Source organism: Candoia aspera, chromosome 5 (genome assembly GCF_035149785.1).
Source record: "Candoia aspera isolate rCanAsp1 chromosome 5, rCanAsp1.hap2, whole genome shotgun sequence".
Classification (NCBI taxonomy): domain Eukaryota; kingdom Metazoa; phylum Chordata; class Lepidosauria; order Squamata; family Boidae; genus Candoia; species Candoia aspera.
Genome location: NC_086157.1, coordinates 62,039,657 through 62,057,051, shown reverse-complemented (window position 1 = coordinate 62,057,051; position 17,395 = coordinate 62,039,657). Strand labels below are relative to the sequence as shown.

Here is a 17,395-nt window from a genome sequence, read left to right as displayed (position 1 = left end):
CAATTGCATTCAGATCCCACACAAACCAGTGCTGTTTAATTTAAAGTGATGTCTTATATGTTTGAGATGTATTAGGAAGCAATGCCATTTTTTAAACCACTACCAGGTTGAGTTATTTTCTAAAATCCAAACTAAACTAAATAAAAAAGTACACCATACTAAAAACTGGCTACAGGGTGGGATATGAAAACATAATACTAATGCCTGTTAATACATTACCCTTTCCAACTATGGACACAGTTTTGTAAGATGCAACCTATTCCACTCTGCTCTATAGTCTCATACAATATACCCAGAGCTGAGGCCCAGATGCTATATGAACTAATAGTCCTTCAAGTTTTATTTCTGGACCATAAGTATCCTTGGGAGGCTGCAAGTTTGAATATTAGAATGATGTCAGGGAGGGGCTGCTTGTGACTTTATAGCATAATCCATGTCTCTTTCTACTTACAGAAGGGTGAAATGCTTTTCCTACTGGGAGAGTAAGTATCTGCATCTTTCTTCATATATTAGGAACAGATATTTGTGTGACCATAAATTACACTTTGGTACCCAGGCTGTGGTGAAATGACATCTCTGGAGTGGTGAGTGAGGTTTCTTGATCTTATTTTACTCATTTGGATTGCCCCCCCCCATGTGTCTTAAATCGAACATAAATATTTTTATTAGTTTTGCTCTGAAAATCAGAAGATTATGATGACACCACTATTTGATGGGCTGCCTCTGACTTTTGGTGGGGCCCATACCTCTCTCCTGTAAGGGTGCAAAGTAGCTGGGGATGAGTGAGTGAAGAGATGCCTAGAATGAAGAATCTCACTTCTAAATTATTACTTTGTTTAGACCTGCAGGTGTGTAAGGTTGCTGTAAAAACCATTTGGATTGTGTGTCATATTGGGGGTGGGGGTTCAGTGGACTTGGGTCTGCATAACTGTGGTTACAGTTACAGCCTTGAACAAGCTTTTAAATCTCCTACTGGGGCAAGGCAGAAAAACTGGTATGTGTCGTATTTTGACCAGAATGTGGAACTTACTAGTCACTTAGAACGCTGATATTCAGTTGCGTTTGAAGTTTCTACTTACGTTGTCTTTAAGGAAGTTGATGGAATATAAACATGACGCTATACTGGAAATTCCCAAGTATACACTCTGAGAAGAATCTTTGCTTCCAGTGCCCCAGTCAGTGTCCAATTATGGCAAATACAACATAAACGTTTGACTTTAAAGCATTATTTTCATCATAACATTTTCAAAGAAACCTGGGTTCTCAGTTGGACAAAAGTGACTTCATTTAAATGACTGATGAGAATGAAATGGAGCTAAATGTAAACAATATTTCTAAATAATTAAAAGTCACATTATTCATAGTTATTCCAGCCATTTTATATGTAATAATTTTAAACTTTGGTTGCTACAAAATGCATGTGCTTATCTTCAAAGCATTATTTAAATAATAATGGTATCACACACAAAAATTCAATGCGGAGCATAAATATTGAGCAACTCATCATGTACTTTTTCAGTAGTTGAGAAGGACTGTAGGTTGTCACTCCTTTATATTAAAAAAATTAAATTACTTCTCTAGAAAAGAGGTTTTTTTGTAGATGCATTTAGCCGACAAATTACAAGAAAAGCGAGCACATTTAAAAAAAGATTAAATCTTTTTTGCAAATTTTAAGGTGCCAAAATAGGAAAATGATATGCAAAGAAGGATGAGTTGCAGCTCAAAAAATAATAAAAATAAAAACAATTCCTGTACTCTTTGGAATATACAACTTGATTAAAAAATTATTTCCAGGATATAAAAACTCTTATTCACAGCATTGCTAAATTAGAAGCATTCACAGTTTCTCTTTGAGAATCTTTGTATACTTCCTTTTAACTTACATGTCAAAATGATTGATTAAACTCATTAAGATTGTATAAGACTGACTGCCCCAGCACCAGATGTCAAACAAAATACTTTAAATTTTGAAGTCTGAAGCTCTGGACACATACTGAGTAACTATCCTTCTCCATATTTACAGACAACATGAGTGAACAGAACCACCATCTTAAAATGTTATTATTTTCCAGTCTTGGAAAGAGTCTATTTATGAGAATGTCATCACTTCACTGAGCAAAATCAGAGAACCTCATAGCAATATTTCCAGAAATACTGACTTCAGGACTGATTGCTTTTCTGTGTGAAAGATAAACATGGCAGTGCTCTCATTTGTCATATAAAATCATGGACATTACCAGATTAAACACCTGTAATAATAATTCAATATGGTCGCCACACTGCTTCTTCTAACCTTGCTGTGGTTCCCATATTGGTGGGGGAATTGCTATGACTGCCTTCAGTGTCCACCACATCATTTTGGTTTGGAAGGTTGGGATTGAGTAGAGTAGATCCTGTGGAAGCATTAGTGCAAGGAGGCAGAATACGTGGGGGAGACCGATCACCACCAGACATCATGGAGAATTGGTAAGAACCTGCTGATGTTCCATAGTAGAGATGATACGAAGGAGAGCTGGTCTGAAATGGGCCACCTTGAGCCTGAGAAGAACCTGGATATGGAGGTGGTAGATAAGTGTGATATCTGGTGGCAGTGGTCATGGCAGACATGCCAATTCCTATTCCTGAGCTCACTGGCGTTGGAGTATAGGTGAATGCTCCAGGATAGTGCATACGAGGATCAGAAATGGAAGGAATAGCAGAAAATGGACGATCAATTCCTACTCTTGGATCACTGAACGCTGTTAGGTCAGAAGCACCTGGTTTGGGAGAAAGGATATAAACGTACTGTAAATAAAATACATGACTTTATTGCACTGAAGGGAAATCATTTGAGTACACAGGTGGCCCTCATCATCTGCAGCCTAATTACCTGCAGTTTTGCATATAAATATAGACCAGACCTCATTATCACCATAAAATGTTTTGTGTATCTGCAGTCCTTGGCATGTGGTTCTGTTGAGAGGATGCCATTCGGAGTGGTTTTTGTGAATTTTATGCAGGCACAAAATGACAGATGCACATTTGCACCTGCCTAAAGTAATTTATCTGAGGCCTCATATTCACAGTTATTATGTGGATAACTAAAAAGAAGATTTGGCAAACATAAAGTGGTAAAACAAAATATTTTCTATTAACAATGAAGCATTTGTAATGCTCTGGTACTTGAATGCTTTTGAAATGTATGCCTTAAGTAAAAATGAATTAGAAAGCCATGATCTCTAGGGTACAATATTTTTCTCTACAGTGTGTTATTAAGTACACAAATTATATCTAGTTAGTATTGGAGACATGAATATGAAGCACATTTTACCAATCTTGGAAGATTGTACTATGGAGATGTTCTGTTTCTAAGCCCCATGTTAACATCCTTTACTTAACATTCAAAGTCTTAAACTTCAGCCTTAGTTCTCTGCTCAGTCATCCTGCTTGAGATCCTACTAATGAGAAAACGGTGACCTTCTCTCTAGAAAGTGGGAGCTGCTTTAGCTTTGTTCCACTATTCACCAGTCCTGTTTCAAATAGCCATTTTTTTTGCTGCAATTATCAGTTTGGTCCAGCTGATCAACATTTTGCTGGGTATCAGATCAAATATATTCCCTTGACAGCAGAAGAAAATATTAAGAATCACATATGATTCACTTCAGGGATCTTTTCTTAATTTTTTTTTTTTTTGCATAAACTTGTTCAGATATGATGACCCCTGGATGTCCTTCTTGGCTCCATTTGTCATCTGAGATGTGGTAAACATGAAGCCAGAACTCAGAGCTGGATTTTGAGCTTTAAGTGACTGATAAATAGATTATGGAGTGATAGCAGCAAGCCATGGAGCACTGGGAAAGTCATAGATTTAGCAAGAAAGAAGCAAGCAATAAAAATATTTCAGTGTTAATGTTAAGGTTTGCAGGCCATGTTTGCTTTGTCAAAACAACGAACAGTTTTACCCTGAACAGCTAACTACTATGTTTGGGCAATTATTTTAGGAAACTGCTATTGATTCCCTTTGGCATTCCAAGCAAGGATAGTGTTGTTGGGGGGTATAGCTTGAAATATTTCACCCTACCAAAAACTTAGTGATTTTAGTAGCTGCTTGGAACTACTGTTCCTTGATTTCCTTTTCCTTTAGTATAGTTTCCATCCTGATGCATTATGTAAATGCCTCAAATCAGGCACTTAACGGAGAATGTGGTAATACTTCATCAATAGGAGGTGAATCAGGTTTGACTGAGTGCTGGTCTCACTGAAAACAAATCAAGTGAGAACCTTTCCACACCTTTCACATGAGTGACCCTAACCAACCAGGAAACTTAGGTGAAGAGAAGCCCAGTCAGGGCAGCTGTTCCCAAATAGGCAATCACTTCTGTTCAGTTTGCAGGAATCCCTTAAAGATGCTGTGTGTGTGTGTATGTGTGTGTGTGTGTGTGTGTGTGTGTGAGGGGGGGAGAGAGAGAGAGAGAGAGAGAGAGAGAGAGAATACCTTGGTGTAGTGGTTAAGGCACCAGGCTAGAAACCATGAGTTCTAGTTCTGCCTTAGGCACAAAGCCAACTGGGTGCCTTTGGGCCAGTCACTTTCTTTCAGCCCTAGGAAGAAGGCAGTGGCAAACACTTCTGAAATCTTGCCAAGAAATCTGCAGGGACTAGTCCAGGCAGTTGCCAGGAGTCAAAAACTGACTCGAAGGCACCCACACACAGATAAAATAATAATAATAAAAAAAATAGATGAAAGTATTTGTGAACTTCATTCTTCCTTACTCCTTTCATCTGGACTAGATAGAGTACTGGCTGTTTGGTCAACAGAAATTCATGAAGTTTTAAAATTTGGGAACTGAAAGCATTTTGAATAGCTCGTTCCTGTTTGAAATGATGGCCAGACTTTCCTCTGCTGATTGAAGAACTCACACTTCCCCTCCAGCACCTCCCCCCCACAACAGATGAAAGATAATGGCCTCTTAGCAGAGAGCTAGGAGACAGGCTCCAGTTAACAGAGACTTTGGCTTCCCTTCCTTGCCAGCTATTACAAGGCATTAAAATAACAATAAAGCAACTTTTCCTCATGGCATGCCCTCCTCAGACACAGAGTGGAGTCTGCCTAAAAGGAATGTATATGTACAGAAGGGAAAGAGTCAGTAAGGTGGGAGAAAGAAAACAAAAACAGTCTGCCCTGGGACCGGATTAAAAGGGTGCTGCGATAAAGGGTGCTGCGATATAGGGTCGTGTCAGATTCTGAAAGCTTGTCAGCCAGGTAACCAGGCCTCTCTGATATCCTTCAACAAGTTTCTCAGAAGGTTTCTGTGACAGCCTATAGTCGTAATTTTGGATGTGCCGCATATAATCACCATCTGCCTTTCTTTTAACAATGCTACTGAACACCTGGAAATGCCTCCCTCGCCGATCAGATTTCAAGTCTAAATGTCAGTTGTAAAGAGGACTGCCATTTTTTCCCCTCGGGAAGATTTCTTGTGCTCATTGTAGCAAGCTGTGATAGGCAGAAATTCAACTGGTGAGGCTGATATCCAGCGGGGAAGTATTGTAATAGAAATGTCATATGCTGAACATCTGGTTGCCACACAACTGGTAAAAAACAGAAAACACCTATCAGATATGGAATGGTGGTGGCAGGATGCCATAGTTTTGCACCCAGATGCAGCATATGTGCCACTCTCTTTTCCCACAACAGTCACAGCTTCTGTGCTTGAGGGCTGACTAGAACCTGCCCTCCCCCCAGTGCCAGTCCAACACCTTAAACACTACAATATACTGGGTCTCTAACTTGATGTTTTAAAAATGGGACTAAAGATGGCAAATATTATTCTACTAATATCACACCTCTTACTGGTTATAAAACTGTCTTGGGCCAGAGTTTCTTTTCCACTCTTTTTGTTTGTTTATCATATATTTATCCCAGTCAAAACAACAAAATACTGGAGACTGTCATAAGAATTGTTATGGAGAGGAGAAGAACCCAGCTGGATAGAACCAAAACTGTTCTTGAACTGTATTACAACTAGACACCATAATTCATGCAAAAAGCTACAACATTTTACTTGGAGGAGTTCAAGGGACAAAATTCTCCAAGACAACTTACTTGTCAGCCGGCTGGAAAGTTCTGCAGAGAGGGATGTCATTCCACTAGCCCTTCCAGGTGAAATGGGTGTGGCTGGATGAACAGAAGAAGTCGCAATTGATCCCAGATATTGGTAAGATGGATCATAAGGCCATGGAGGAGATGGCTGAAGTTGCCTTGTATCTGAGATGGGGAAAACAGGTATGAAGACTGGTAAAACACATTCCTTAATCTAATATTAACCATAGAGCACCAATTTTTGGTTAATCATTTAATTGCTGTTTATTGCAGATCCTTGCAAGAATTCTTGCAAAATATATGCCTGCTGATGGTTGTGTTATTGTACGATACAGCAAGGCACTTCTTTTCTAAAGCTCACTTAGTATAATATAAATACTTTAAATACTATGAGATCTCAACAACCCTAATAGATCACACAACACTAAAATCATACTGGCTGAATGGAACACAATTACATTTTAAAATTCAGTATTCTCTTTGTCAGAATAAGGCTTAGGACCTCAGGATTACTGCTCCTTCTATGAATCTGCCTACTGGTTTATATCAGCAGTTAGAGGCCCCTTTAAGCATAGATGTCCATGGAGGTGGGGAAAGATTAGGGTAGTGACAAGACATGGGCTGCAATGTTGGGATCTCAGGCACCTACATGAGTCATGCATCATGATACCATTACAAAAAGGTGCAGCTTGCTTTGTGGCATCACAATGCACATTTTATAATTTTGGTATCATCAAGGATGGTCAAGGACACCTACACTTTTCAGGTACCCCTATTGCCAGAAGTTTAGCTATGTGGCCCACAAGAAAGAGTCTCCACCTCAGCGGTTCCCAGACTCTGGAATCTTTCCCCAGCGATGCATGTTTGGTTCCGACTTGCCCAGCATTTAGGAAAATGGAAAAAATGCGCCCCTTTTGCCTAGCCTTGAATTAATTAATTTTAATGATCATGCCTTTTATTCTAATTTTCTTGGTTTTACTGTCCTTCTTTACCTTTTGCATTTTGTTTTACTGTTGTAAGCTGCCTTGAGTGCTTACATAAACAAAGTAATAAATAGATAAATAAGGATCATCATGTCTGTTTTATTTTAAAACTCTATTTGTAGACATACTGATGGTTTTGAGGAAGGGAGGAAACATTACAAGGTGTAAATATCTGTATATAAAACTATTCTTTGCTAATGTAGGTGATCATATCAAATTATAAAAGGTCTTCCTGATCAGACCCCAAAGAAGTATTTATATTTATTTGTTCAGTGCTTCTGAATTACCTAGATCAACAAATCTTGACCATACCCAACAAATACCACAAACCAACAACTTGTGTAAGGCTCACCAGAGGAGGGAAGCTTACAGCTCTTACCCAATTTTCTACTATATGCTTGTTATATACTGTATACAGATTTATTACTCCAGGTTTCTCATGTGAATTTCTAGGAATGGACAAGTTAATTTTTAGCTTTAATATCTAGATTTCTAACATGTTTTGCTGTGATGAGTTTGGAGCGGGTTTTTTTTTTTTAATTTTCACTGTTAAAAACTGCATATAGCAGCTTTATAATCAGGTACCAAATAAAAACCAACAAGCACCCTCTTAAAAAATATTTTCTTAAATGGAAAGCTCTGAGTTATTCTCATGCATCCTCCAAGGATGTCACCTAAGTAGAAATACTGTGGCTGACTGAATAGTAGTTTGACAATTTATCTAATTAGCTAAAGGAGAGATCTTCAAAGAAAAGCTGTACAAGCATCTGGGGATGGTCTAAATTTCCTGTTCCAGGCGAGACTAGACTAAATGGCCTATACCTCTGATCCTACAATTCATTCATCATTTTGGTTTACATAACTTCACCTTTTTCTAGTTTGGGACAGAATGCAGGTGGATCTCCATCTCCCCAACTGCTAAACCTAATGGTTAAAGCTTTCTGTCAGAATACACCAATATGTGGAAAATTCTGCAGTCTTTGGCTGTGTTCACACCACATACTGAAACAAAAACTTAGCCATGCACATCTTAGACTAGTGTGTTCTATAAACTTGAAAAACTGAGTTACCTAAATGAAGCATTACTTAAAATATTTATAATAAGAATTTTATAGCAGTAAATGGGTAAATGTATCACAAGAACCCAACCATTTTCAATATCTGAGACCAGGATACAATGAAAACAGAGTGAAACCCTGTTCAAACTACCATAATATTTATGGTAATATTTATTAAGGCTGTGGAATTCAGATTCAAAGGCATAAACATGCCTTGGGGCCACAGGGTATGGATGTAACACCTATCAGCAAATCCTTAAACCAAATCTGCCTTTTTCAAAGATTGTGTGGCATGCAGCCACTATTGACCTGCACTTTACCATGATACATTTAGGGAAGTATTCAGTCCTATAAATCCAGGAATCTGAGAACTATCCTTGCAAATCACATTAAGTGGAAACAGAACATATTTGGACAGATATCAAACACTGGACTGTCTCTAATCTGGCTTGCAGAACTCAAAATTACAGTGACAGCTGAGACTTACTTTATGTGTCCATTTGTTAGCACTTCTGCACCACTTGAAGTGATGAGACAATGACTCTCCTTTGAGAAAACCAAATCAAAGGATCCTGACTTGGCTTTAGCTTAGCCTATTGTACGCAATTGTAACTCCACAAAAATACAGATATAAGAAGAGAGACAGACTAAGCGAAACAAGTTCTATTTGTCTAAAGTCCTTTGTTAGGAGACGGAGTTCTTAACTACTAAAAATACCAAGCCAAGATCAGAATATGAGAAGTTAGGGCAACTGTGAAAGCACTACATGAAAGAGAGATGCTCTGTCAGTTTTGTCTTTAATGATCCTTACTAAAGATCAGTCACCTACTGCTAAAGACTTGGTTGATGATCCCAAATCAATATGTGAAGGTTCAGAGAAGGTTCTAGTCTGAGTTACTTTCCCATGTGCTCACCTATAAGTTTCTTCCATTGCACTTTCCCATTAATCTGCAATGATACATACACACACATAATCTTTATAAATTTATATAGTGTGTTTAAAAACATTCTTTTTCAAAACATATACTATAGAACATATTTTGAAAGTTTTGAGCAGAGAATTCTGTTAAAATATTTGAAGGATACAAATTCAGTAGATAAGTGATAATATCCACATTAAATCAGGAAGTGCAGATCAGATCCTTCTGTAACAGAATTCACAAAGATTAAATTCTTCAAGCACTCCTCAATTTAACCTTCCCATCATGAAAGTCCTGATAATGTTCACCTTTCCCTCTTAGATTGCCTGTTGCTTTATTCTCCTCTCCACCTTAAACTAGGTTATTTTTCTCCAAAGTTTTTATTTGCCCCCTACTTATTTTATTCTCCTTGATATCTTTTTCAAGCTATGCCCCTTATCTATCCAAGGTCAGAGAAATTCAGCCAATCTGTGCCACAGTTTTCCTGATTATCCAACCCCTGTGACAGGGTCAGGCAATTATGTCAACCACGGCTGAGCAGCTTCCTAAGTATCAGATCAGGAGGCATCAGCCTTCTCCAACCTGGCAATCTTCAGAGGTGTTGGGTCTGCAACTTCCAGAATTCCCCATCCTGGCTAGGAATTCTAGCAGATGTAGTCCCATCTAGTGTGTGTGTGTGTGTGTGTGTGTGTGTGTGTGTGAGAGAGAGAGAGAGAGAGAGGGAGAGAGAGAGGGAGAGAGAGAGAGAGAATGACATAACTAGGTGAAGTATAGTATGGAACTTCAGAGACAAAGCCGCTGAATCAAATTCCGAGATCACAGATTTCTCTATTTGGCTGGCTTCAGCAAATGCAGGGTATGCTTCTAGTGTAGCTCCCCCAACTTCGGTGTTCTTCCCAAAACTCCAGCCAGCACAGCTATAATGACAGGGAATTCTAGGAATTGTAGTCATAATACATGTGAAAGCTACCAGGTTAAGGAGGCTGCTTTACTGCATTATGCAGATCCTATCTGAAATAAATGGATGTGGATTCATAGGTTCCTATAGCAAAACAGGTTTTCTGTATATTTTAGACAGAGATAAAGGGAGCAAGATAAAGGATCATCTTGATGATTACATTATCAATTTACAGCAATTTGCAGCCTACACACAACAGTGCTTTTTCCTGTAACAAGTACTGTTCACTTCTGCATTTCACAGTGTGAGAAAGTGTATGTCAACTGTTTATTATTGCAATAAAACACTTCAGGGTGAGAACTGAACTACAGTAATTCACAATGTGCTTAGTTAGACTCATGTTCTGTGTGTCCAGCTTCTGTTAAGCTAGCTATTAGATACAAAGCACTGTGCCATCATTCATGCCCCATCATGATTTACAGCCACAGAAATGTTGTGTTTGGTTTCTTAAAACGACAGCAAAAACAACTGAACAACCATAATTAAACAGTGCATATGTTGCACAACATATAATACTTTCATACAGTAAGCTTTGATATATAATTTTTATTGTAAACTACCCAGAGTCCCTCCTTGGGAGGGAGATGGGCGGTGATAGTTTGATAAATAAATTATATGTATGTATGTATGTATGTATGTATGTATGTGTGTGTGTGTGTGTGTATATATATATATATATATATATATATATATATATATAAAAATATAAATATTATATATATACACTGTATAGCATGTGTATATGAGAAATTTATGTATTAAAAATGGGTTAGCTAAAAGTATAGGAAAAAAAAAGCTCCACTGTTTGGTCTGTTGCCTCTTAGGAATGTAGGCTTTTTTTTTTTGTAACTATCAGTACACATTGGAATACAGGACTTACAGTGTAATTGGTAGAAGTGTATTTTCCAAGAAAGCTACTGCTGTTTTCTTTTTATACTGACCATTGGGTGGCAACAGAGAGCTTCTTGCACAGTCTTTTAAGCACTGTTCAGTGCTCAGTTTGATTCATCATCAGATAATTAGTATAATTAGGTACTTTGGTAGCTCCATAGTGCCATGGTTTATGCTGATTTATCCTACAATTTGACATCTTAGTCTCAAGGATGCATAATCTGCCAAACTCCACGGAGGTGCAGATATCTCAGGACATAGTGCACCATTCTAAGGACACAGAATGCTTAGATGGCAGAAGACAGATCTAGGTTTTGTGACAACGCGTTGTAGTAAATCACAGCAAAGATTATTTAATTCTCAGTTACCTAGCTATTATCTTACAAAAGTCAAATTATATCCCAGATAGCTAAAATATGCCTGCCTTGAAATCTGTAGAAAATGGGTATATCACTTTGTCCAGAACCCCTGTAATTCAACCCATAGCATATACTGTAGAACAGGAAAGTATTTTCACATTATCCAGCAATTACATTAAAGGGTATTTTTAACTACAATATTTATGTTTTCCTCCAACTTCCCCATTATGTCATAGTGTTTAGTCATTTATTCATAAATAATAATTCATTTTGGAAGGAAAAGGTGTTCAAAGGGAACTTTAAGAAATATGCATGAGCTTACACCAGTGTTTGTATTAGGAACTGTGGTTGGTCTAGGTTATATCTGGAAAATTTGACTGGGATGTTTGTGCCTTAAATGAAAAAAAAAGTAAAGCAAGCTTGAAAAATAGGTCAAATGTGGAGGTGTTATTTCTATATTCAGTCTACAGATTTTACAGCTGAAACTACCTTCCTTGCAAAGAGAAACAGTCAATGAGCTCTTGGAAAGGCAGCTTCCCATCCTTTGGAAGCATGAGGCTGCCTTTGGAAGATGGTCATTATTACACAAGCCAACCCAGAATGTCACTACAGGTCAGGTGTCACCATTCTTTTTAGCTTGGTGGCATTTAAGGAGGCTGGATATCACAGTGATAGCACATGTTGCTGGAATAAGTTTTGAGCAGGATGTGAATAGTACTAAAGATTATATGTCAGTAACTGCCAAGATAACAAATACCTCTTTTGTAGGAGATACATAATACACAAAACCACATCCCTGCAAAGAGCAATAATTGGTTTTCTTTTTCTTTCCTGTTTTCCTGAATGCCTTTTTTAAAGAATGAATTTACAACTAAAGGCAGTATGGAAAGAGGCAATACAAATAGCACCCAATTAATTTGTCAGATCTGTATACTAATTAGTCCCCTTACTAGTACGAATCAATCATTGCAAATCTGCTTTTGTCATTTTAAACCAGCAAGCATCGTCTGACAAATACAAACTACCAAGGAACACAATTTCTTTATTATCATTTTAAAAATAAACATTGCAAATAAAATATAAAAATATTTTAAGAAAATAAAAAGAAACCCAAAAGGGGAAACTACCCAAAAGAAAGATAAACAAGCACAATCTGAGATTATGTGGCAATAATCTGTTAGGAATTAAGTTGGTGCAGACCAAATGTGACTAAAACAGTATTTACTCAAACTGGTTTTTTTTCAAAAATCTTTGTTGCTTATTTTTGAGCCGATGCTATTTCTAATACTATTAACTACCATTAGTAAAAAAAGAAAAAAGTATACAGTATGTTAGTTTTCAACTATTTTGTTATACCACTTTTTATTTGAAAAGCTATTTACTAAACTTTCCAATTTCTTAAAAGCCTTCAGCCAAAATGAGTAACTAAATGATTGGTACACATTACCACTAGAGAGGGAATAGGTACCAATCTGATTATAATTCCATCAAGACAATCTAGAAAGACTTTGATTAATATTACACATTTCATTTTCATTCTTGACAAATTGTTGAAATAGGTTTTAAAAAAAATTATACCACAAGGAATTCCAAGCTTGAAGAATTCAACTTAGGAAGAGTATTGAAATAATTCCAAGAGTTCTGGCTGCATTTAAAATAAGACAGTTATAAATATAACAATATTATTTATTCTTGTTAATTGCTTTAATTTAGTTAAAAAAGGGGAAAGAATGGATATGAGGCATCCATGGGCTGGCATCAGTGAGGAGCAAATGACAAAAGATGCATCACTACCTCCACTCATTTTGTATGTGTGTCATGACATCACCTATACATCTGAAAGCATCAAAGCTTGCATTGTGTTTTTGTCATTTTGCTTCTGCAGATACAGCTGCATGAGTATCTTACTATCCCAAACATTTACACATCATCACACCAACAAAACTTGTTCAACTCTTAAATCTCTTCATTGACTTACACTTTCTCTAGTTTGATTGGTTTAAGTTTTTTATTCTTTCTTTAACATTCAGTCTACTTAAGCTTCCCATTGTTTCCTCATTATCTAAGCTACATTGGTGGACAGGTTTGTACATGCTCTTGCAGGTATTCATGGGCACAGCCTGCACTCATAACAAATCAGTTATCTTAATTCTAGCTCTGTATCCTAAATGCAGAGCTCGGTCAACTGATTGCTTCAAATAATACATTTTAACTGGGCTTACCCATCCAGAACTTAGCCTTTGAAGGTATGGTTTTACATAGTCCTTCCATCAACTCCAGCTGGCTGATTTTTTTTTCCCCTTCATATTTTCCTTCCATACAAATAGCAAAGCTGTGACCAGATCCTTGCCTAATGCTGCCTTTTTAATGACAATAGCATTTCCTGGTAGCTGGTTTACTCAGGACATTGAAAAAGGAGGAATTTACTAAAAGACAACTTCATCATTAAGAGTGGTAGGCATATAACAAAAATACTGACTTATCTCTGAGAACACCAACATGAGGAGCTGGAAAATTACAGAGGAAATTGTACAGTTCTTTCACCAGCTATTTCATTATGCAAATTACTTTTCTCAATACAGCTAATAATGGAAACCTCTGCTTTGAAGGTTGATATAAGAAGTGTTTGCATTTTATTTTTTCTTTGTTTTAAATAAATAAATATGTTTGTTTTTAAATAAATAAATATTTATTTATTTAAAAACAAACATATTAAAAATATCTAAGAACAAATCAAGATTCCAACAACTTTTGTATATGTTGGGGTAAAGCAAAAGAAGAATTTGGCCTGTTATATTTTGCAAAAAGGAGAACTTTTCCCAAATTGAATCAAAGGTAACTCTTCTGGTATATCTCAACACCTCCCATCTTGTACATGTTAATTATTCCATAACAACAATTATCCATAATTTTTTGTACCATGCAGTCTCCTAAGGATGGCAGAAATCCACTATCATCATCAGGGGTCTACCATATCCACTGAGGGTATATATTGGAACCACAAAACACAGTATTAATACTCAGTTAAAAGAATAAGAGAGGGATTGCCATCTAGGACAACCTGAAAAACCAGCAGTAGTGGAACATAATCTGCTTCATATTGCATACAAGGTCTGATTCAAAGACACGCAGGTACTGGCAGCCACATCAAACTATCACGGGTGACTACACAGAAAGGCCATCTAGATCCATAAACATTCCAACAACTTCAACAGAAAGGAGTGGAGTTTGAAAATCAATAAAGCATGGATCCCAGCTTTATGCCACACCAAGATGAAAGAACTCTTATCTAATCAAAAAGGATCTGCAGCAGCCTCACCAGAAAGAACACCTAGCAGTATCCTGGCTCAAAAACAGTCCAATCTGAAACCAACTCTCTTGGAATTCTCCAAAATAAACCAATCAGAAGTCCATCTACTCAAGGAACCAACCAGCAGCTTGGCTCAAAGACAGACCAATCAGGAACAGATACTCTTGGAATTTCTTCATAATGGACCAACTGGACAAGAAACCATTTAAAAGCCAGCTTTCTTGGACTCCTGTGACATGGACCAATCAGAGATCAGCTTGGCTGGTGCAAATATAAGAGCCCAGTCAGCCCATTTCAGTTGCCTATGAACTGCTGAGAGGCACACCACAAAGCAGTTCACCTCGACTCTGGAAATGCCAGCCCATTCTTCTGGCGAAACAACAAAACAAAAGAAAACTAGATCATGGCCATTCAGCCTGAATGGTCACCACTGCTTCACTGATGCCAGCTGTGAAAGCCTACACCAGTATATTTTGGTTAGAACTGTTACTAATTTTTCTTCTGTTGCTTCCCATATTTCTAATGTTCTCTTTGCAAATGGTAGATAAACACTCAAGATCATATCATGGAAAGTGGATTGGCTTTTTTCTTTCATATTAGCTTGATTTGGATCATGTACAAGAGCAGTTTGTGATCTGTTCCACAGTTTGCCCCCGGCCACATCTTCGCTGTTTATAAAGGCATTCTTCTACTTCCTTGTAGAAATAATGACAATTTGATTTCTGTTCCATCTGGTGATGTCCATGTATATATATAGTTTTGGTTATTTGAAGACTGTGTTAGCAGTGAAAACATCACTGGATTGCCAGAAACTGATAAATTCTCCTGCTTCATTTCTGTTTCTTAGGCTATGCAGTCCAATTATGTTTTCTTCTTTGACTATTTCCAACTTTGGTGTTCCAGTCTCCAATCACAAGCAACATATCAGTCTATCAATTTCAAACTGAAGTATACCATAAAACTCATCATCCTCTTCTTCTGCATCAGAGGTTGGGGCACAGACTTGGATAACCGTCATTTTAAATGGTTGTCCATGAAGTCTAGTTGACATTATTTCATCAAAGGCTATTGTCTTTATTGTATTCTTCTTGATTATGAAAACAATGCAATTCCTTGTTTGTTTGTGTCCTGAGTAGTAAACAGTATGATCTTCGGTATGAAAGTGTCCAATTCTATTTCAATTTACTGATGCCCAATGTGTAGCCAATTCATTTCACCTTTCACTGTATTGAGCTTCCCCAAGTTCACGCTTGTTACATCCCATGCTTCTACTGTAATCCTATCTTTGGAGCTTTGGATTTTCTTTTCCTGCACAGCAACTAGATGTCTCAAAGGCTTTAATCTAACTGTGTCATAAACACCATTAGTACTCTGAAAAATCTTCAGCTTTTGCTCAGTAGTATAGCTATACCATCCAGTGCTGTATCATCAATCATGTTATCTTGTCTTTTCATGTGGTCTTCTTGGTATAATGCAGGAGTGGTTTACCACTGCCTTTTCCTGTGCAGTATGAAATGATGCCTTAGCCACTGTCACTAAAGTCACAGCATCCTCCTATATTGCCGCTGCCTGATATAGCAGCCTTCTTGCTTTATCTGGGCAGCTGGGACAACCTTCACACCTTGGGTGACCCTGCTGGGAGTTTGTTTATTTTCTATCCCACCTTTATTATTTTTATAAATAACTCAAGGCAGCGAACACACCTAATAGTCTTTCCTCCTCCTCTTTTCCCCACAACAGCAACCCTGTGAGGTGAGTTGGGCTGAGAAAGAGTGACTGGCCCAAGGTCATCCAGCCAGGTTTCACACCTATGATGGGACTAGAACTCTCAGTCTCCTGGTTTCTAGCCTGTTGCCTTAACCACTAGACCAAACTCTTAGTTTACACTCCTGGAAGTCTTTGTTCATCCCTCCCAAGAACACTCCCTACCATGATGGCTCAACATGGAAATACGTGATGTTTCAGTGGGATTTAGTGATCCATGGCAGATCTGAACTTGGATTTTTTTCCCCTCCGCTGGGAAATTCCAGCAGCTATTCATTTTTTCCCCCAAATTGTTTCTCTTTGAAACGATGGATACTGGTGGCAGAATGGATTCACGTATCATCCACAATTCCCAGTATGCTTCCCAGATCTGAAGATTTGGAAGGGGGGGGGGAGCACAGTACAAAAAAAGAGAGGAAAGTATTGATATAGAACATTGGACATAACCTTCTGCCTTTTTATATTGATGTGATGTAATACCAAGTCCTTATACAGTATTGTAAAGACCTCTCAAGAATCATTGTTTTCATTCTACCTTCTTTGTGGCATCCAGCTCCTGCTAGTTGTGAACAGAAAGCATGCCAGTTATGCTTTTGCATCCCCTCTGATTCTTAAGTGGCAAGTAGTTGGCTGATACTTAAATAACATCTAAATGCAACTGGTTTATATACTGTAAAACAAAATATACAATATATAACATACTATCATAGCATGTTATATAAAACATAAAATAGAGAAGAATAATCTGTGCATGTCCAGATAGGAGGGAAACGTAAAATCTGTGTACAAAAATAGGGCAAATCACAAGATATGAAATAATGGCACTCAAAATGTTAACTGTAAGAGACCTTGCTGTTGCTCTGTGTTTCTAAACCCAGAAACTAACTTGCCTGGCAGCTGCAAAATTGGTGTTACATGGTCATAAAAGCTCTCACTCAGCAGCAGGCAGGCTGCTGCATTCTGTATCAATTGCAGTTTCTAAATCATATTTAAAAGCCACCCTATGTAAAGTCATTAGCGAATAGTCTAGGGCAGTGTTTTTCAACCTTGGCATCTTTAACATCTTAAAGTTG

At 37.6% G+C, this 17,395-nt stretch overlaps 1 protein-coding gene across 1 annotated transcript in view; it reads right to left on the bottom strand.

Moving 5' to 3' along the window:
* Window positions 1-661: 661 nt before the first annotated feature.
* Window positions 662-17,395, bottom strand: part of RUNX1 (RUNX family transcription factor 1) — a 100,299-nt gene continuing 83,565 nt past the window's right edge. The window contains exons 5-6 of the mRNA XM_063305383.1: window positions 6,083-6,244; window positions 662-2,756 (exon numbers count right to left, since the gene is read on the bottom strand). Of these exons, the coding sequence (XP_063161453.1) occupies window positions 2,263-2,756; window positions 6,083-6,244 (656 nt within the window). The 3' untranslated portion in view covers window positions 662-2,262. The remainder of the gene's footprint in view (window positions 2,757-6,082; window positions 6,245-17,395) is intronic.